The sequence below is a fragment of the Hylobates moloch genome, unplaced genomic scaffold, assembly GCF_009828535.3.
Source record: "Hylobates moloch isolate HMO894 unplaced genomic scaffold, HMol_V3 SCAFFOLD_7, whole genome shotgun sequence".
Lineage (NCBI taxonomy): Eukaryota > Metazoa > Chordata > Mammalia > Primates > Hylobatidae > Hylobates > Hylobates moloch.
Window position 1 is genome coordinate 116,996,832 of NW_026652282.1, and position 22,254 is coordinate 117,019,085.

The 22,254-nt window shown below is 39.8% G+C and overlaps 1 protein-coding gene across 3 annotated transcripts in view; it reads right to left on the bottom strand.

Moving 5' to 3' along the window:
- Positions 1–22,254, bottom strand: part of ARHGEF6 (Rac/Cdc42 guanine nucleotide exchange factor 6) — a 117,256-nt gene that overhangs the window by 63,017 nt on the left and 31,985 nt on the right. For all 3 annotated transcript variants that reach the window (XM_032757723.2, XM_032757724.2, XM_032757725.2), the window contains exons 3-6: positions 20,213–20,297; positions 17,926–18,050; positions 16,294–16,495; positions 4,506–4,576 (exon numbers count right to left, since the gene is read on the bottom strand). In XM_032757723.2, the coding sequence (XP_032613614.1) occupies positions 4,506–4,576; positions 16,294–16,495; positions 17,926–18,050; positions 20,213–20,297 (483 nt within the window). The remainder of the gene's footprint in view (positions 1–4,505; positions 4,577–16,293; positions 16,496–17,925; positions 18,051–20,212; positions 20,298–22,254) is intronic.

Sequence of the window (22,254 nt, forward strand, 5' to 3'; positions counted from 1 at the left end):
TATATTTATTTATTTATTTTGAGACGGAGTCTCGCTCTGTCGCCCAGGCTGGAGTGCAGTGGCGCAATCTCGGCTCACTGCAAGCTCCGCCTCCCGGGTTCATGCCATTCTCCTGCCTCAACCTCTCTGAGTAGCTGGGACTACAGGCAATTTTTTTTTTTAGTAGAGAGGGGTTTCACCGTGTCTCGATCTCTGACCTCGTGATCCGCCCGCCTCGGCCTCCAAAGTGTGGTTGGTGAGCCACCTCCCGGCCTTTTTTTCTTTTTTTTTTTTTTTTTTTTTTTTTTTTTTTTTTTTTCTTTTTTTTTTTCTTTCTTTTTTTCTTTTTTCTCTCCTTCTCTCTTTCTCTCTCTCTCTCTCCTCCTCTCTCTTCTCTCTTTTTTTTTTTTTTTGAGACAGTCTCTCATTTGTCACCAGGTGACTCACTGCAACCTCCGCCTCCCAGGTTCAAGCAATTCTCCTGCCTCAGTCTCCCAAGTAGCTGGGGATTACAGGCCCGGGCCACAATGCCCAGCTAATTTTTGTATTTTTAGTAGAGACGGGGGTATCGCCATGTTGGCCAGGCTGGTCTTGAACTCCTGACCTCAAGTGATCCACCCACCTTGGCCTCCGAAGGTGCTGGGATTACAGGCGTGAGCCACCACACCCGTATGTCTGCAGTTTTAACAAGCTCCCCAGGTGCCTCCGAGACAAAGGATCCCAACCGCATTTTGAAAAACCCATCTTACAACACCTTACAAACTTACATCATTCTCTACCGTGTGGCTTACACTATCATGTTTGACCTGCCCTCCCAATGAGACCATGGGTGCCAAGACCTAAGTGCTGCATACAAATAAAGCCTGACAACCAAGCTGTATCAATTCCTTTTTCTGATTTTTACTTTTTAAATCTTCCTGGCATATAACATTAAGTTACAATAAGCAAAGAAAGACAATGGGCAGGAGAAGATTATTAGAAAAATAATTAATAGTGAGAGAAGTTTAACATATGGCAGCAATAATTGAGGACAATTAAGGAACCAAGGTCAGGGACAGCAAAAGCTTTCTCTGCACTGCCATGTCCCTCAAGGATGCTAAGTTCCTATTCAAAACAACAAGCCAGGAGTGGCCAAGTCTCAGTTACCCACATTAAACATGCCTAGTGGCAGGTGCGGGTCTGAGCCACTTTGGTCACACTGGGCAACTACGTAACATTTCAAAATTGACATGACACCAGAATTGCATCAAGGCCTAAATGGGGCTGAAATCAGCAGATAATCCCTTAGAAACTTGAAAAAGAGGAGAATATGTCTGCAGATTTGCAAATTCCCAGAGGTCTCTATCCTGCCCAAGTTTACAGGATGTGATGATTAATTTTATGTGTCGACCCAAGTTGGCACATAAAATTAATCATCACATCCTGTAAACTTGGGCAGGATAGACAGGGTGCCCAGATATTTAGCTAAACATTATTTCTGCATGTGTCTATAAGGCTTTTCCAGATGAGATTAGCATTTAAATTGGTAGATGGAGTAGAGCATATTGCCTGCCTATTGTGAGTGGGCTTCATCCAATCTGCTAAGGACCTGAATAGAACAAAAAGGTAGAAGAAGGGAGAATTTGCTTTCTCTGTCTGCCTATTTGAGCTAGAAAATTGATCTTCTCCTGACCTCAGAGTGAAACTTACACTATCAGCTCTCTGGTTCCCAGGCCTTTGGACTTGTACGGAATTACACCACCAGCTTTCCTGGGTCTCCAGCTTTGAGACAGTAGAGTGTGGAATTTCTCAGCCTCCATAGTCGCATGTGCCAATTCCTTATTCATTCTCTCTCTCTCTGTCTCCCCTCATTGGTTCTGTTTCTCTGGGAAACCTGACTAATACACAGGACCAAAATACAGGGAGCCCTGGGCTGGCAAAGACTCATTAAATGGAAGAGCATAAGAACAGGTCTGGCTGGGTGCAGTGGCTCACACTTGTAATCCCAGCACTTTGAGAAACCAAGGCAGGAGGACCACCTCAGGTCAGGAGTTCGAGACCAGCCTGGCCAACACGGTGAAACCCCGTCTCTACTAAAAATACAAAAATTAGCCGGGAATTGTGGTGCATGCCTGTAATCCCAGCTACTCGGGAAGATGAGGCAGGAGAGTCGCTTGAACCTGGGAGGCAGAGGTTGCAGTGAGTCAAGATCATGCCACTGCACTCCAGCCTGGGCAACAGAGTGAGACTCGTGTCAAAAAAAAAAAAGAAAAAAGAAAAAAAAGAAAAATCTTTATGAAAAAGAAAGAATACATAATTTCCTGTTTTATTTAAAAATTTATATACACAAATATTACAGGCTATATATACATATATATGCATATATATGTATACACATACACCTACCTTAAAGAAAATTTGGCATGACATTCACTAACATGTTAATAGTGATTATTTCTAAGTGGTGGGATTACATGTGGTATTTATTTTCTTTTTTACATTATTTCTGTATTGTCTGACATTTAAAAAACAGTTATTTATATAACTAGTTATATAAGAGAAAAAGTTATTTCTTTTTTTAATGAAGTAAAAATCAGTCATTAGTATTCTTATAGATTTAGCAACAGAAAATATCTACAATTAATGACTCTTAGAGGGAAGAAGATTTAATATACCATCAGATGAGGGCACTTTTCATGTGAGTGAAATTGATTTTACAAGTCTACAAATCCTGTGGATGAAATAGATTTTTTTTATTCAACACAGATTAGGAGGACAATCAGAACACTCAAAACATATTTTGAATTATTTGACACTAAAAATTTGCCTAACTATTCAAAGCCAAAGAAATGTGGATTTAAAAAAATCAACCAACCAAAATCTCTTCACATCCACATCTAGTTACAATATATCCAGCTGGTCAATAATTAAGCAATATTCACATCGAAGTTCTACAGGTTCTTCACAGGTTATCATGAGTTCCCCCAAGACATTTGTTTTCTTTATTAGGTCTGAGGTTTGGGATAATATCTACCAAAAAAAACTGTTAAACATATATGTCCTTTGACCTAAGCACTTAACTTTCACCATACAGATCTTTATATGCTTTGGCAAAGTGATATATATAAGCTATTCAATGCAGAATTGTCTATTACAGCAAGGAACTAGAAACAACACACGTCTTCCAACAGGAGGTGGGTTATATAAACTGCAGCATGTCCAGACTTCGACCATTATATATATAGGATTGATATAAATTCCATGAGAATCACAGAGTATACTCTGCCTTGGATAATCCCAACCACATTTTAAGTTGGTAGAACCAGCAGAGGCAGAGAGAGATCCAAAGCAGAGTGATGATATGCTCCAGACCCACAGGGAGAAGAAGCTATGGTAATATTTTCATCCATCATTCCACTACAACCTTTCTTTAAAAATTAAATCATTAGGGGTTATCTAAAAGCTAAAAGAATTGGTCAGGAAGTAAGGGAGAAGGGAACCTACCTATGCTGGGTAATACATTTTAGCCTTGGAAATGTAAGATAAAAGATATTAACAAAATAGTCCCCTGTGATTATTTATTGTCCATGTTACCTAGAGAGTTCCTTCTTCATTTTTCATATTCTCTATTGCTCATGTCATCACTATAGAGCAAATTCACTGAAGAGTGAAATTCAACTTTTTGAAACCAAGTGATATTCACATACCTGTATAGAGATGTTTAAAAACTCTATCCATGCACAAAGGGAGATGAGTACGCAAGACAAACGCACATAGAACACTGGGTAAAAAGTGAAACGGTATTTCAGCTGAGGTGGTGAGGTGGGGCCGGGGGAATGACAAGGCTACCAGACAGGGAAACTTACAGGTTAATCATGACTTGACCTTTTAATTAGTGACTAGGCCAAGTCTGGAAAGGAGACATGAAGAGAAAGCAGAGAGTAGATGAAGGAGAATGATGCGATTTCTTTTTCAAACAGGAATTTATTTTGAATATTGCACATACCCTATTTATAGCTAACATATTTTGACATATCTGTGTTTAAGTCAGAGCCATGTCATTCCTCCCACTGTGCCAAAGGGCAGTTTTCCTTTTGGGCTCTCTTTAAAGGATGATAATATTCCAGACGATATAATAATGAAGTCATTGATTCTAAAGTAAAATTACAAAATGCAACCACTTAAAATTTATTGCATTACAGGAACTTGGAAATTCACCTTCTAAATATCTGGTAAGGGTATGTCTAACTGCTGAATTTCATCACAATTCTTACATATTAGCCAATTTCTATTTCATGCTGTTTAATAGGGCTTGCTGTGAATCCGTGCTACCTTTGAATTTTTCAGCACGGTAGATGTAAGACTTCTAGACATCTATAAGAAGCATATAAGTAAAAGAGCTCCACTGTAATGTGAATGGCATTAGACTCATGCATGCAACTTTATTCAGTCTTTCCTTTGTGTCACCTCAACACATCAATGGTTTGACAACTGAAAAAGTTCCATATAGAGTCAAGAAAATTTTTATTCATCATCTGAACACTTACCACAGTATAATAATTCTTGGTAAGTGGAGCAGTTTCAAATCCTTTGACGGCTTTTGGGGAGAGAGGTCTCTCTGTGAAAAAGACATTTAAATTATGTTAATATCACAGAAGGCTATGATGAACATTTTATAACACGGGTCAACTAACATACTATAAAGATTCCCAGTGGAAGGATCAATGGAAATGTACATTCCTAAACAAATGAAACTACAACTGTGCTAAACTATAGATGGTCAAAGTTAGATCTTCTTGTCTAGACCCCTCAATTTCCAAAGGAGGAATAAGCCAAGGAGTTAAGACCTAATTAAGAAATAGCAGGGCCAGGGCAAGAACTTTGCTCCCAGTTGGGGTTTGTCTGCCCTCTCCATTCAACTTATTCAAAACAGATATGCAAAACCAATACTAGCCAAATGTATACAGATAGTCACCAACTTATGATGGTTCAACTTACGATTTTTCAATTTAACTATGGTGCAATAGTGATACACATTCAGTAGAAATCATACTTTATTTTGACATTTTCCTGCCTTGGCAAACTACTGTGTACATGACCTAATAAATACTTTATTATAAAATAGGCTTTGTGTTAGATAATTTTGCCCAACTGTAGGCTACTGTAAGTTTTCTGAGCACATTTAAGGTAGGCTAGGCTAAGCTATGATGTTCAGTAGGTTAGGTGTATTAAATGTATTCTTGATTTATGATACTTTCTACTTATGATGGGTTTATCAGTATGTAACCCCATCGTAAGCCAAGAAGCATCTGTACTTATAATCTGCAATTTACTATACAAGTATAATAAAATATAAGTAATGGCAAGCATGCTTTTCTTGGGTCTGTCTACTATGCCAACAACATAGTAGATCAGAAGGTTTAACTCAATGAAAACTAGCAGGAAATTATTCTCTTTTAAGTATAATTTTAATATTATTCCATTGCGTTGTAAAATGCTGCCCTTCTTTTACCTAAATTAATCTTACTTATTAAGCTTATGACTAAAGGAAATCCTAGGACATTTTTCTTTTTAAAAAAAAAAATTAAAATATGAGACAGTCATAACAAATTTTTAGCAATGTCACAACATAACATCTTTCCTACCTGCATTTTCTCCTCTGCTTCACTTTGGTTTATATTTTAATTTTAACTTGCTATATTGTATGCTGTTTTAAACCCTTTCTAAAGTATAGCGCAGTATAAATAACCAAATAATAATATATCATCAGATCTTGATTTTTTTAAAATAATATTTTCTTTTTTTTTTTTTTTTTTGAGACAAAGTCTCGCTCTGTCGCACAGGCTGGAGTGCAGTGGCGCAATCTCGGCTCACTGCAAGCTCCGCCTCCCGGGTTCACGCCATTCTCCTGCCTCAGCCTCTCCGAGTAGCTGGGACTACAGGCGCCCGCCACCACGCCTGGTTAATTTTTTGTATTTTTAGTAGAGACGGGGTTTCATCATGGTCTCGATCTCCTGACCTCGTGATCCGCCCGCCTCGGCCTCCCAAAGTGCTGGGATTACAAGCGTGAGCCACCGCACCCGGCTTAAATAATATTTTCAAGTTATAAATCTATTGCAGTCCCACCCCAAAAAATTTAAAATATAAAACAGAAAATAAAACCCAGCAATTAGCCCATCACCTAGAGCTGACCATCATCATTTAGACTGTTTTTGAAGTGTGTCTTCCCATTCGTTTATGTATGTTTGTGAACACACATATGCACACACTCTTGGATCTTTCTAACCTTACCTGTAGTTTTATAATTCTTCTACTACAATATTATTTTATAAATATTTTCCCATTTAACCTTGATTTTTAATTATTATTGTATTGGAATATCCCTAATATTTATTTCATACTTAATAGCTTTTAAGACATATTATTTGATATTTACAACAACCCTGACAGGCAGACTATCTTCTCATTTTACAGAGGAGGCCACTAAGATTTAAGGAAGTGAAGTCCGTTATCTCAGGTCATGCAGCTAGGAAACGGCAGAGCCAAGATTGAAGCCCAGGTATGTCTTGACAAGAGCCTGTGTTCCTAACCAATATGATACCCAGAGATAAAGCTACTGAAGGGCTTGGTCAATGGCATGGGCAGGGGTTCCTGCTGGAGTTCAGAGGGGCTATGAGTTTGATCTGGGATGGTTAGAGAAGACCTTGCTGGGAAGGAGGTACTCGATCTGGCCCTGAAGGGCAGATGGAATTCAAACAGGCAGGGAAGGTAGTACAGAGTTTTCTTTTCAGGGAAGACTTCAGAAACACAGATGTAGAAATGGCAATGCTCAAGGCAGAACTGTTCTTGCGACAGTGAGTTATCCAGTGGGGCCAGGTTGGGTAGAGTGAAAATAAGGCAGAAAAGTAGCAATGAGGGACAATTCTGTCACTCCCCAGTTAGGACATGTGGAGCATAGCCAGTTCCTGGAAGCTTTATGCTACTTCAGGATCCGCCTGGATCCACTGGTGGTTCATAAGGCTTTCCTGGGAAAATGTGAGCACTATCAGAAATGAAACAGGGGACATCACTCCAGACCCTGGAGATATAAAAAGGATAATAATGGAATACTACAAACAACTCTACACACATAAATTTGACACTTAGGTGTGAAATGAACCAATTCCTCAGAAAACAAAAACTACCACAACTCACCCAATATGAAATAGACAATTTGAATGGCCTTATAACTATTAAGGAAATTGAACTTATAAATTTAAAACTCTGAAAAAGGAAATCTCCAGGCCCATAAGGTGTCACTGGAGAATTCTATCAACTGTTTAAGGAAGAATCAATACTAATTCCATATAATGTCACATAGAAAATAAAAGAAATCCCTTCCCAAGTCATTTTATGAAATCACTATTACACTACACCAAAGCCACACAAAGGCAGTGCAAAAGAAAACTGCAGACCAATATCCCTCATGAATATAGATGCAAAATAATTTACAAAATATTAGCAAGTAGAATTCAGCAATATTTTAAAAGAATTGTATACTATGGGATTCATCCTAGGTTGGTTATTTTAAAATCCATTAATGTAACCCATGATCTTAACACTCTTAAAAGAAAAAAGTCACATGATAATATTAATCGATGCAGAAAAAGCACTTGACAAAATTAAACACCTATTCGAAAAAAATAACTCGTGGAAAAAATAAGAATAAAGAAGAATTTCTTCAACTTAATAAAGTGCGTCTACAAAAAACCTACAATTAGCATCTTACATAATGGGGAAAGACTGAATGCTAAATGCTTTCCCCCTAAGATCAGGAAGAAGGCAAGGATGCATGCTCTCACCACTATTAATTCAGCATAGCACTGAAGTTCTAGTTCTCTCTGCAGTCTTGGTCTAGGATGGGGAATTAACACAAAGAACAGAAGGGAGACAGATTTGGAAGGATAAACTTGGAAAGTCTAAAAAAATGTAGCCCTTGCAAATGACTGGCTCCATGAAACACTACAAGAGGGAATGCAAAGAGAAAAACACCAGCACTATGACCTCAGTGACAATTTCTGGCCTCTTGTTCCTCCTTTGCTCCCCACCCCGACCCCTACCACTTCTTCCTCCTGCCATGTGAAGAATTCTCTGAAACCCACACTCAGCAACATGCAGAGAAGGAATGAATATGTGGAGGTTCCGAGGAGACAAGTTCAGTTCCTAGGCGGGGCGGGGGGGGGGATTCAAAGTGCCCTAACTAGAACGAACATGAAAATGTAAACATTTTAGTGGTGTTCTAAGGCAATGAGGAGACTGGGTAATCCAACCAGTGGGGGGAAAAATCAGTCAATATAGTGAAGAATTCCAATGGATTGTTCGTATAATATAACTCAAACAAGAGCGTCACACAAATACAGGCATAAGAAATCCTCCTGATCCTGATACAAAGACTCCTTTCCAATTAACTTTTGATTCTTTCTCTTCCTTTGCTGGTGTACAGATTACTATTGCCTGTTGGTGGTGATAGGACAAAAAGAAATCTAGTGACAAATAGTCTCTCTGGACAGGAAACATCTATGTGATACACCCAGGGGATTAAAACAGGAAGTCTAAATATAAAGCTCAATCCTAGCTTTGGTTTATAATGAGCAGGAAGAGTGATTTCTTAATCTGCCTTAATACAAATTTAATTAACCATGTACCTAATCCCCTCAATTGATATCTATATTTACTGCTAATAAGAAGTTTTAGAAGAAGGATTTGATGACCTCTTAATCAAATCAGTGGGAGAAAATAGAATTTGTTTAAAATATCTGCTCAATCGCACTTGCCTCAATAATTTCTTGGCTTAAAAATTTTGCCAGGAAATTTTTAATGCAAAGTCCCAACAAAACCCTCAACCTTTCTAGGTAACAGAACAGAGACAAAAATTTAAAAAGGATATCATTACCATTATGTTGACACTGTGCTAGCAGAAATTACTTTGATGTATAAATAACAAGTTAATTTACAAGTTACCACTGATTTTTAAAAGAGAACGGAAAATTGTATAAGTGGCTAATGTTCTCATTTATAATGTATCTGACTCATATGAAATACAAGAGCAAAGTCCCTTAATATATGTTCTGTAAATTATATAATGACTAAGTTATTAATACATGTATTTTTTAAGATCCTTAAAAAACATATTTTTGGTCAAAATAGGATTTTTCTCATGTAATAGAAAATCCAGAGGTAGGCAAGCAGAATTGGTGGCAATGGCTTCATGATGTCACCAATGTCCAGGTTCAATCATCCTTGGAAAGAGGTTTTTATCATCATGGTCACAAAAACTTATTCTACTTTCAGCCACAAGCTCATGTTAAAAAGAGATGTGTGTGTGTGTGTGTGTGTGTGTGTGTGTGTGTGTGTGTGTTTCATACTCAAGTCTTCTATTTCTTAACTTTCTATAGTATTAGGTGGGTGATTCTTTATGCCATACAACCTCTGAAATCGGCCTCCTCTCGAAGAGCGGGAAAAAGCTATCCCCAGAGCTTTGGTCATAATTATCTCTAGATGAGAGCTACAGTGGAATCCAAAACTTAAAACGCCACTCCCCAAGGGCAAATTTACCAGAGCACAAAGTGCTCTTGTCAATGACAGGCTCAAGGGAGGAAAACTATGCACAGCACTCCCATGGCACAGCAATCTGCAGGGTGAGGGTTGTATGGCTTTGGGCTTGTTTTGTTCTGCTTTTAAGACATTACAAAAGAATGTGTAGTATCAGGCTAAATGTCCCTCCACCCTCCAGGCTGCATGTATGAATGTGTCAGAATTACTGACTCTTCCAGTGGCCACAGTGTTATATGTTTGACCCAATAGTAAGCAGACTGAGATCACTAAAGATTTTTAGTTCCACGCCTGACTGAACTTTATAAATGGCCTAAAAGGTTGTAGGGCAACAGGGTTTAAAACTCTATGTTGGCTGGGTGCAGTGGCTCACGCCTGTAATCCCAGCACTTTGGGAGGCCGAGGCGGGCGGATCACCTGAGGTCGGGAGTTTGAGACCAGCCTGATCAACATTCTTTACTAAAAATACAAAATTAGCCAGGCGTGGTGGCACATGCCTGTAATCCCAACTACTCGGGAGGCTGAGGCAAGAGACTCGCTTGAACCTGGGAGGCAGAGGTTGTGGTGAGCTGAGATCGCGCCATTGCACTCCAGCCTGGGCAACAAGAGCGAAACTCCATCTCAAAAAAAAAAAAAAAAGTTTCACTACATCACTTTTTTCAAACTCCTTAAAGACAAATTTTCCTAAGCTTATATATCAGTATGGAGTTCATTGAAAGAAATAAAGGCCGGGCACGGTGGCTCACCTCTGTAATCCCAGCACTTTGGAAGGCCAGGGCGGGAGGGTCACTAGAGCCCAGGAGTTTGAGACCAGCCTGGGCAACATAGTGAGATCCCGTGTTAAAAAAAAAAAAAGACAGAGAGAGATTAATTAATTAAAAATTGACAAGTATTTTCTAGACCAAACATAACACAACATAGCATTTAATTTAAAATAATCCTCGGCAGCATCCTAGATAGCTTTTGGCTTACCTACTATTTTGTGGTGGTGGCAAGAGTTGGGGTAGGAAAGAATTCAAGTCAACAAAGATTTATTGAGCACCTAGTTTCCCAGCAAGATATTTTTATTACCTGAAGCTAGTCTCTTCTATTGTCCATCAAGCTCACTCTGCTCAGTCCTACCACAGAACCGTCGTGGGTTTTGTTTTCCCTGAACAATCACTATGATTTAGATTGTCCCTGCCTCTCTTCTGGGCCTATTCACAGCTTACCTGTCTTTCAGTGTTCAGCTTAAGCCCTATCTCCTCCATGAAGCCTCCGCCAACCTCTTCAGGCACAATGCACTCTCTGTGTCTGAACACTGATGCTCTGCTATATATTTTACACTTCATCGTCCACTGACCTATACTGTCAGTTGCCTCATCACCAGTTCTTATCTCTCTCCTATGCTCCATAACCATACTGCCAACTACTTGCTAGAAATCTTCAGACCTATGACTCGGTGCACCTCTACTCAAGTACAAAACAGTTCATCATCTTCAGTACCAATCACCCCCCCAACACAGACACACACAGAGACATGCACACACAACCTCTGCCTCCTCCTGTCTTCTCTATTAATGGAGTTCAGCACACATCAAACATTTCCTATGTCTAAAGCACCATGTTAGGCATATGAAGACAAGACAGTATACAAAGATGAATAAGTCCCCTTGACTTCCCTGTCAAGATGAGTTATGTTCCTCTCTTCTCCTCCCACCTCTCCATAGCATCCTGTATTTAGCTCTATCAATAAACTTTTCATATTGTATTCTAATGATGTCTTCTTACACTACAGTATGAACACCCTGAAGGCAAAAGCCATGTCTTATGCTTCTCCACCACACCAGTGTCCAAGACAGAGATTGACACCCTCATTAAGAGAAATCAACCTTTGTGGGCTGGCTAGATGCGTGACACTTCATGCCATTAAGGAGCTCAATATCAAGCTGGATCTCTAGACTTGGTGTTGTTCTCATCTGTTCCCTTATCCTCAAAACTAATCATCAGCAAGTTTTTAAAATTTCATTTCAATAGTATATACTGCATCCATCCACTTCTCTTCCTCCCCACTATCCCCAGAGTAATCCATACCACTATCTAGATTGCCTGGACCTTAGCAGTAGCCTCTGGTAGTTTCTCTACGCCCTTGCTGGTTATTCCCACAACTTCCCTGAAATCCATCCCCCACACTACCTCCAGAAAGATCTTCCTAGACCATGTTATCCCTTGCTTAAAACTTGACATTGACACTGCCTCTTAATGTAGCTCCAGCTCAAGGTCCCATTCCTTATCATCATGCATCTGATTCTCAACCCGAATCACCCCACCATCCACTCTTACTTCCACGCTTGAACTTAAAAGTTCCCCCTAATCTTCTTCTCCCAGTCAGAAGCTTCTTCTGTCCTTCAAGACCCAATTCAAGTGCTTCCCCACTCCTTATGTTATTGTTAATCAAATTGTTTCTTCACTGTTCCTACAGCATCTTACTCAGTCCTTTGTGTTACTTACTGTGTCCTGGCCTGTAACAGTTAGTTGTGCACAGACCTGTGTTGATTACTAGACTGTAAGGTGCTAGGGGACGGCGTCTATCAGGTATAGATTGTTATAGACCCCCTGAGTGCCTAGGAGGTACTCAGTGAACAAGCTGAACAGAATTGAATTACCTACGCCGCAATATTCATTCATTTTACAAATATTTACTGAGCATAAACAAAACGAATGAAGTCTCTGCCCTTGTAGTATTTACATTTCTAATGGTAAAATATAAACAGTAAATGAAATAAATAAGTAAACGTGTATTATGTTAGATGGGGAAAAAAATAAGCAAAAAATTTAGGCGGGGAAGGGGGATAGAGGGAGTGGGGATAGGGTTAAATTTTCTCCTGGGTGACCAGGAAAGGCCCTCCTGTGAAGTAGACAAGTGAGTGGACCTGAAGGAGGTGAGGGAGCCAGCCGTGCTGATAGCTGGAGAGTGTTCCAGACAGGAGGACAGCAAGTGAGGCAGGAGCCTGTCTGGCACAGGCAGCCAAGAGACCAGTGTGGCTAAAGTAGAATGAGTGAGGGGAAGAGAGATCAGAGAGGAAGCCAGAAGGGCAATGGAAGGCCAGATCCTGGAGGGCCTTGGAAGCTATTGTGATGACCTTGGCCTTTTCTTTTATTGAGATGGGGAGCCATGACCCAAGTTACATTATTATCATCATCATCATTATTATTATTATTATTATTATTATTATTATTATTATTTTGGGACAGAGTCTCGCTTTGTCACCCAGGCTGGAGTGCAGTGGCACGATATCAGCTCACTGCAACCTCCGCCTCCTCGGTTCAAACTATTCTCCTGCCTTAGCCTCCCAAGTAGCTAGGACTATAGGCATGCGCCACCATGCCCAGCTAATTTTTGTATTTTTATTAGAGATGGGGTTTCTCCACATTGCCCAGGCTGATCGCGAATTCCTAACCTCAAGTGATCCGCCTGCCTCAGCCTCCCAAAGTGCTGGGATTACAGGCATGAGCTACCGTGCCCGGCCCCAAGTTACATTTTGAAAGAATCACTCTGGCTACTGAGTTTAGACTGGATTATAGGAGTGACAAAAACAGGGGCAGAGATGCCAGTTAGGAAGCTGCTGCCATAAGCTAAATGAGAGAGGTTGTTCCGTACACTGCTAGTTCCAGGCCTTCCCTGACTAGCACTCATTTCCTGACCCAAGCAACTCAGACCTGTCCTTGACAGTTGGGTTAGATGCTTCTAAGGGTTACCTAAGTGCTCAAGTCAGAGCTGGAGCTTGCCACATGAATCCTAAGCTGAGTCCTAAACCAGAGAGAATATAGGAGAAATTTTAAAATGAAGGGCCCTAAGACCAGGACAAATAACCTGGGGCAGTCTATAAGGGAGTGGCCAGACTGCTACAAGGAATCACAGTGAGGGACATTATAAGGACAGTCGTCAAAGTGAGGGTGTGCTGTTCACTTCCCAGGTCCCCTCAGCAGTGCTTGGGATTCCTGGACAAAATTACTGCTCCTTTTTGTTTTGCAGATAAAGACACTGTATCAGGGAACAATGTTAGAGTGAACCTGGAAAATCTTTTAGGGATCCTGTCAACAAAATTATGTCAATTGAAAGATGTAGTGAGAGGTAAAAATCATCTGTGAATATCATCAAAACCAAGGAAATTCCAGGCAAAGCCTGTGGAAATACTCCAGGGCTAAATAGAACCTTCTTGATTCCCAGTAATTAAAAATGCTAAGAAGTCTCCATATAGGTATATAATTATAAATCTGTTAGTAAACATATTCCATTAAAGGGGATACCCCTTTTAACCCAACATAGAACACAGAAAAGTGTGAAAATTAATTTTATCTTAAACACTTTAGGAAAAAGCTCCTAACTCTGGTTATCAGGGGGAAAGTGCAAAGAGAAGAGGAACTTTCATTATCTACATTGTACAGCTGACCCTTGAACAACATGGGTTCGAACTTTGCAGGCCCATCCCATCTATACATGAAGACAATGAAGATGAAGACCTTTATGATGATCTACTTCCACTTAAGTAATAGTAAATGTATTTTCTCTTCTTTATGATTTTCTTAATAACATTTTCTTTTCCCTAGCTTACTTTATTATAAGAACACAGTATATAATACATATAACATATAATCAGTAAGGTTTCCAACCAACAGTAGGCTATTAGAAGTTAAGTTTTGGAGGAGTCAAAAGTTATACATGGATTTTCTTTTCTTTCTTTTTGTGTGTGTGTGTGTGTTTTATTTATTCTCAGTCTTAAAGTCGTAACTTTAGGGCAATGCTCTGAACACTAGAATCTAGAAGTAACTAATAAGCCCTAATGATCCTACTGCCTTTAAGGGTCTTCAAGTTCCATATGTTTGAAGAAGGAAATTTATGTATTGAAATCATTCTAGAGAAGGCAAGGAAAGTGTGGGAAATCCTATCAAGTTACTCTGGAGAAAGACAGCTGCCTCCAAATATTCACATATTTCCCTCTTGATGAAATTGATGGAATGCTTCTTGGTATTCTTAGTGCCTCATCCAGTACCTGGTCCATATTGAATGAATTGAGCCCTTAGTGAGATGCCATTCGGGTGCCAGCCTTCAAGAATATCAAAATGAATCAGAAATTTTCAGCTCTCAAGAGCTCAGAGTTATACATGGATTTTCAACTGCATGGGGGCTCAGTGCCCTTAATCCCCATGTTGTTCAAGAGTCAACTGTAGCCGGGTGCGGTGGCTCACGCCTGTAATCCCAGCACTTTGGGAGGCCAAGGCGGGTGGATCACGAGGTCAGGACATCCAGACCATCCTGGCTAACACGGTGAAACCCCATATCTACTAAAAATACAAAAAAAATTAGCCAGGCATGGTGGTGGGTGCCTGTAGTCCCAGCTGCTGGGGAGGCTGAGGCAGGAGGAAGGTGTGAACCCGGGAGGCGGAGCATGCAGTGAGCCGAGATGGCGCCACTGCACTCCAGCCTGGGCAACAGAGCAAGACTCCGTCTCAAAAAAAAAAAAAAGAGTCAACTGTATATTTCCACAATGTTTCATTTTACTTACAGTGAGCCTATAATTTTATTAATTAATTAATAGTATCAATTTTGAGGCACTGAAAAAGCAATAAGATATCTACAAAAGAAATAATGCACTGAGGAGCTAACCACTCAAAAGAGCCCTTGTGTAAATATTTTCGAAAAGTAAAGAGATGTAATAATGTGAATAACTAAATGCTGTTTTATGTGTATTGTGACATATTTTTATGTATAAGGGTTTGCTGGGTTTTTTGCAATATCAGCAGAGCCTACCTTCTTAAACAATAAAGGGCAAGTGAATTATCAAAAACACTCTAAGGAAAACTACTGAAGAGTGGCCAGGCACAGTGGCTCATGCCTGTAATCCCAGCACCTTGGGAGGCCAACACAGGAGATCACTTGAGCCCAGGAGTTCAAGACCAGCCTGGGCAACATAGGCAGATCCTGTCTCTACAAAAAGTTTAAACATTAGCTGGGTGTGGAGGCGTGCACCTGTAGTCCCAAATACTTGGGAGGCTGAGGCAAGAAGATCACTTGAGCCCGGGAGGTCCAGGCTGCAGTGAGCTATGATAGCCACTGCACTCTGCCTGGGCAACGGAGTGAGACCCTGTCTGAAAAAAATAAAAAAAAAAAAGAGAGAGAGAAGAAAAGACTACTGAAGAGCAATTCGATTTCATTCTCTGGCTATTGTTACAAAAAATAGGTAAACAGCTAGCAGTATGCAGTGAGTTAAGGGCAATCTTGTTCAGAATCAAAGTGGCCAGACAGCTTCCTGCAGCCCTATCATTATTATCTCTCATGTCTGAGGCATTTAGTCTCAGGTCTGCTTACAGGGCTTAAGGCTAAAAAAAGGAAGTTAGCACATGGCCTCTCTTATTATTGGATTCTGCCATGGTAAGTTTTAGAGTGGTGAGAAGGACTATGTACTATATTACATGGGCTAGAATTAGTAGACATAAAGGGATACAGTTAGGGTGGACCAGTTGTCTGAGCTTTGAATTCCTTTGCTTTTTTTATTTTTCTGCTGCCTTAATGTAATCTAAATACAATTTGTTTCAAAATATCTAATCACAGATTTTTCCCAGTTCTGTTCTACTCTTATTTTTGGCATACACATACAAGTATAAACAGTTTCTGTTAACCAATTAAAACTACACCATTTTCAGTAAGAATACCAAGAAAGTACAGGAGTCACAATCAAAAAGGCTTTTAAAAACTTCACTTACCACTGGATTTAATTTCACGGACATAATTACTGGGGAACCAGCCTGTTCTCCCATTTAATGTGCCTTCCCACCAGCCTCCTTCTTCAACTCGAGTGACATAAATGATGTCCCCCTTACAAACTGACAGTTCATCCTCATTAGTCTGCTTAAAGTTGAATCTTGCTTTTACTATCAACTGATGACTTCCATTTTCCGTCATCTCCTATAGAAACAAAAGCCACACCAGATTAAGCACTCATCTAAATAAGGCAGGGGTAGAATGATATGGATTTAGGCAAATAAAGTGGAGGAAGCAAAGACAAAACCCCAGATCCATCTCAGTCCTGAGTTTTTAACTTAGGAATCCATGAATGGGTCTCAGAGGGATTAATAAATCCCTCAAAACAGTACATAAGCTTTGGCATTTGTGAGAATGTGTATTTTGAAGTGGGTCATAGCTTTCATTTTTCTCTCCACACCCCTCCCCATTATCTAAAGATTATCTATTTAACTAAGCCAGATAACAAAGTAGAGTGATAAGCTATTCCACCCTGGATAAGCTATTCCACCCTGCCTCTACTCAACACACAGTCCACATAATTATGTAACCAAGATGTACTAACCTACCCTCCATAAAATCTGCCTCCCATCTCCTAATTACTAAGGATATCTTAATTTGGCTAAGACTTATTTATATGCAAAGATCAAATAACCCATAGTTGCCTAAGTCAGGAATTCTTTTTTCCATTTTTTTATTTTTATAGATTTAGGGGGTACAACTGCAGTTTCATTACGTGGATATATTAAGTCAGGAATTCTTAATCTGTCATGTATAAACTGGACTTCCTTTTTGAGGGTCACAGACCCCTTAGAGAATCTGATAAGCACAACATATTTTTGTCTAAATAAGTTCATACACATGGGCTTTTGTATACAATTTGAGAGGGTACCAGGGGTGTAGAGCCATAGTGTTCATCAGCCTTTCAAAGGGATCTGTGATCCAAAAAAGTTAAGAACCACATGCTCAAGTGCTTTGGAAGTAATAGGTCATAATGTCTTACTGCAAGTGGGTGGCTTTTGACAGGAAATAAAGGTTTCACCCAAAGAGCAGAAGATGAGGCATTTCCTCCCAATAAAAGCTCCCAATAAGACCAAGTGAAAAGGCAACTGGGAGATCCCAATATAGAAGCTCATCATAGACTGAAATTTAAAATCAAGCCTTCCTCATTAGGAATGGAAAGAGAAAAATAAAAATGGCAATAATAATGAGGATACTAATCAATATTTATTGATTGCCTACTATGTGTCAGGCACTATTTAGTTCTAATAAAACAAGGGATAGGGAAATTAACAGCAAACTGCCATCAGAAAGTAGCCATAATGACTTCCATTTGCATAGCATTCTCAGTTAAACGACTTGCGTAATTCTCGTAAGGGACAGAGCTGGAGCTTCAATCCGGATTTTTGCCCCACCACATGCCTTTGATTTGCTCCTTCGGGCCAGCCTGAATTGGTGCTCGGTTTATAATTAGTTTTCTCAGTGATGCCCAAAACAAACCGGATGGCTGTCTCACCACATATGGAGATGCAACTAGGATATCAATCTAATTTTATGGATTTTAAAACAGACGGAGAATTGGGGACTATACTTACCACTGTCTTTGACTGCCTTTGCAGCCCTGAAACTGTGCTAGAAACTGCTCCCTGTGGGTTTGTCTGAGAAGTATTAGCAGCACTAAGAGAAGAGGAACGTCCACATGGTCTTTCTGATAGCTGATCTGTGAAAAGAGGAAAAGGCATGTTAAAGGAACCACTCAGGTCAGAGAAACATCTACCACATAACATTATCTTTCTCGGGATACTATCAGAGGCATCCTGGCTGTAATTCTAACTGTTATCATTACGAACACGTCAAGTGTATTTCAATCCCCCTTCCCTTTTTGGTGGCCAACTTCCTGTTCTTAACCTTACTGGCCATCGTGCTCCAGTAGAATGAAAAACAGCGACAGAACCACATTTTCTCTTAACCATTTCCCTACAATTCTTCCCTCCTGAACCAGTTGCAACAGTATGTCCTGTTATCCAAGGCAGAACTATATTGGGTACCAAACAGCTGTTTGTGGCTCTTATTACTTTGAAATATTTCAAATTTCTCTCTTTGTTTTTTGGCCCATAACTCAGTGGCTCATTTCTTACTCACACATAACAATATGTGTGGTATATATGATGTAAAATCTCCCTGATGTGTGTGGGGCAGGGTGCAGAATGAGAGTGAAAGAGAAGATGTGTTTGGGAAAGATGCAATCTTGATACTAGAATAATTTTTTTAACAATCAGATTCAAGAGTCTTCTCTTCCTTGAAACCTTGTGAAATTCGACCAGGCCAGAGCTGAGCTGGATGTTTTCAGTTTGTTGAGAGTATACAAAAGAGAGGAGCTGGCTTCTTGACAAATTTAAATAAGGGTTCTTTTCCTCTCCATTTATTTTTAAAAGATATAAACTGCAAAAGTCTAAAGCCCAAACATTCCCTAGGCGACAAGCTCAGTATCCAAGTAATTTCCTTGATGCTGTGGGTTTTAACTTTCACCTCCTTGTATTTTATAAATATCTGTGGCAAGGGAAGAGACTGTAAAACTTGCTAGGAGAGTTTGGCAAAGGAACGTATAATTTGTGTGGCATAATGTTAGAATTACACGATCCTCCCTGACTAGAACTGGATAGTTGTCATGTGTGTTAAATATAGTTACTTGAATTAGCTGTACTTTCAGCTATACGCCTTGCAATAGCTCAAAAGCATTTTTTTTTCCAAATAGCAAAAGAACAACTTTGGAGAAGTATTTTTACACATATTGCTATTATATACAGCTCTTTTGACAAAAACTATAATTACTCGATAGCTTCCTAGATGCTCTAACCTATTTGGCACTTGATTATATTGTCTGCTCTTGTCCTCTAATTGTTTCACGTGGGTAAGTTGAGTCTCTTTAAATAGACAGTAATTTCTCAAAGGCAGGGACCATAGCTTTGACATTTTTTGTAGCACCTGGCAATGCTGGGCACACAGCCTCTTGACTCTCCAACAGTTTGAGCAGCAAGCCTCATGCTTGGGCATAAGGGCTCTGTAGTCATTTAGATGTGGGTCTGAATCCCAACTCAGCCACTAACTTTCTAGTTGGGCAACTGTTGGCCTGACTTTCCTTATCTGTAATATGGACCTAATAATAATAATACCTACCCCCAGTGTTGTTTCAAGGATTGAATGAGATCACCTGTGGCTCTTATGACAGCCTAGATCCAGGGCAAGAGCTCAAAGCATTTTAAGTGTGATTATTACTATCCAGCTGTTGGTAAAATATTATACCAGGGAAGGAGTGAAGTTACATTCTAAGTATATCATCATTTTCTTCACATTTACTAGCATTTATATTTAATACCTCTAGTGTGGTAGGTGTTAAACATTTAAATAAAAGATATTATTTTCACTCCCTATGACCCCAAGATTTCATTTTTGGTGCAAGGCTACTGAGGGGTTCCTTTACATGGACAAAGGCATACGTAAAAAAATGAGAAAAATATGTCTCTAGTGGGGAAAGGGAAGTGACGGCTGTATTTTGTAAACTCTATGAAAAAGGGAACTGGTCTTTCCTTTTTCTTTTCTGTTTTGTTATACTCAGTTGGCTATTCAGAGCTTTGAATGGAATAGTTTCTTAGTTCTTATCATTATATTAAAGTCATTAGAATAACATCTATGATAGGTATGTTTTAAATCCTAAGCCATGAAAAATTCAAGCATTTGACATTTGCTGGGGTGTATTTGGGGGAGCAAGGGGAAAATTTGCATCAAGAGAACAATCCTGGCCAGAGTTGGCTCCTAGGGTAACCACAAACACATGGATTCAAAAATGTCACCCAGAACATATAAATCACAAGCCCGGCTTACCTTCTGTTGCTTTGTTGACAGCTAAAAGAGTACTCAGTACCTTGGAGAAATTGACCCCTGAATAAAGGTCATCAGGATCAAATACCTGTGAGAAAGGAAAATTGAAACCGTAAGACACTACAAGTATTCAACTCAACAAACAAAACTATCAAAAGGCCACTTCCTCCAGCCCTCCGGGAAAAAAAAAAAAAAAAGTGTAAAAGCCAAGACACAAACCTCCATATACCTTTGGGAGAAATGAGAGCAGCAGCTGAGCCGCCTAATGACATGTGGCAGGCCATCAGTGAGTCAGAGCAAAGCAGTAATGGGAAATGAGAGCCAAGCTGAGAAGGCAGCGCCCACCAGGAAATGAACAGCGCATACTCAGACCCACTCTTCTGGCCTGAATGTATCAATAGTTTCAGCCCAGTTACAGGAAGCTCATATGCATGGGTTACAATTAATGCCCATCACCTACATAATGTCCTCGACAGTCCACAAATAAGGAGGTGGAGCCTTTTTGACATGCTTGCATCTGTACAGTTTATTAGCTGTGTCTAGTTGAGTCACTGTCAGAAGTGCCTTTTTCTCTGCTCTCCTTCCTCCCCACTGCCACCCGCTGCATCCCAACTGCCTAGGATCCCAATTCCATGTTGCCCAAACTTTCTGCCCAGGTCTGCCTTTTGCTCCCAGCTTCAGTTCCCAGTTTCTGCTGCTTGACCTTGCCCCTCTCAGCTCATCATGAATTCAAGTATTTGCCTGCCTGAGCCTATGGGCTCTTCCTGGCTTTAGATGATTTTCCCAAATATGACCTCTGGCCTGTCTGATACTACTCAACTCTTGGCAAAAAACACATTAAGTAAATACATTTCACTTTACCAGTCAACTGTCGATCTGATATGCTATTGTCCCCAGTGAAGATACCAATCAGATGTTGTTTTCAATACAATTTACCTGTTACCTTTGAAATGTAGTCAGTGTGTTAAAATATATTGAGTCTTAAATATGTATATTTGAAATTAGAAGTGTTCTCATGCACAGGTACAATCTATTAATTTTCCAGCCAACAATGTAAGTATGCATATCTGAAGGTAACCAGATGCCCACCTTCTGGATGGAAATGCCCCTTCTAAAAACATTTTGTTCCTGGATGTCTAGAAGTCTCTTAAAGAAAACAGATTGCATCACTTTTTCCCCAAATGTGGGGATGGAAATAAAATGTACCTTTTCATATGGGACATGATTGGTAATGGGCATAGGATTTTAAAGGGTCTGTCTTCCCATTAGGTAGAGCCATTTGTTCCATTTTTTTTTTTTTTTTTTGAGACGGAGTCTCGCTCTGTCGCCCAGGCTGGAGTGCAGTGGCGCAATCTCGGCTCACTGCAAGCTCCACCTCCTGGGTTCACGCCATTCTCCTGCCTCAGCCTCTCCAAGTAGCTGGGACTACAGGCGCCCGCCACCACGCCCGGCTAATTTTTTTGTATTTTTAGTAGAGACGGGGTTTCACCGTGGTCTCGATCTCCTGACCTCGTGATCCGCCCGCCTCGGCCTCCCAAAGTGCTGGGATTACAAGCGTGAGCCACCGCGCCCGGCCCCATTTTTAATCTGCATATTTTCTGGGAACCATATCAAGACAAATTTCTATCTTTTTTGTACATGTTCTTGAAAACCTATAATCTGTTTTTAGAATGAAAATATATAATATCAATTTTTCACGTTTTGGGGGGTCAATAAAGATACATGCAAATGCAAACCTACACAAGTCTGCCTATTCTAGGATTCACTGCTTTATTCATTTAATCAATGAATGTTTTGCATTCAAAGTTAAAATGACCAAAAAGCCCAGTTGCATCTAAAAATGAGACATTAATATATTTCTGGTAAAAGACTAATGCTAATATTACTAAAGAGTTAAACAACAACACAATCCAAATATATTTCTGAATGCTACCATATAAAATTCAAACTTTTCCAGAAATACATTGACAAGAGTTCTGTTTTAGTTTGTCAAAGCCTGGGTGAACCAGAGGCAATAGACTAGAGAGAGTGTCTAGTATCTCAGG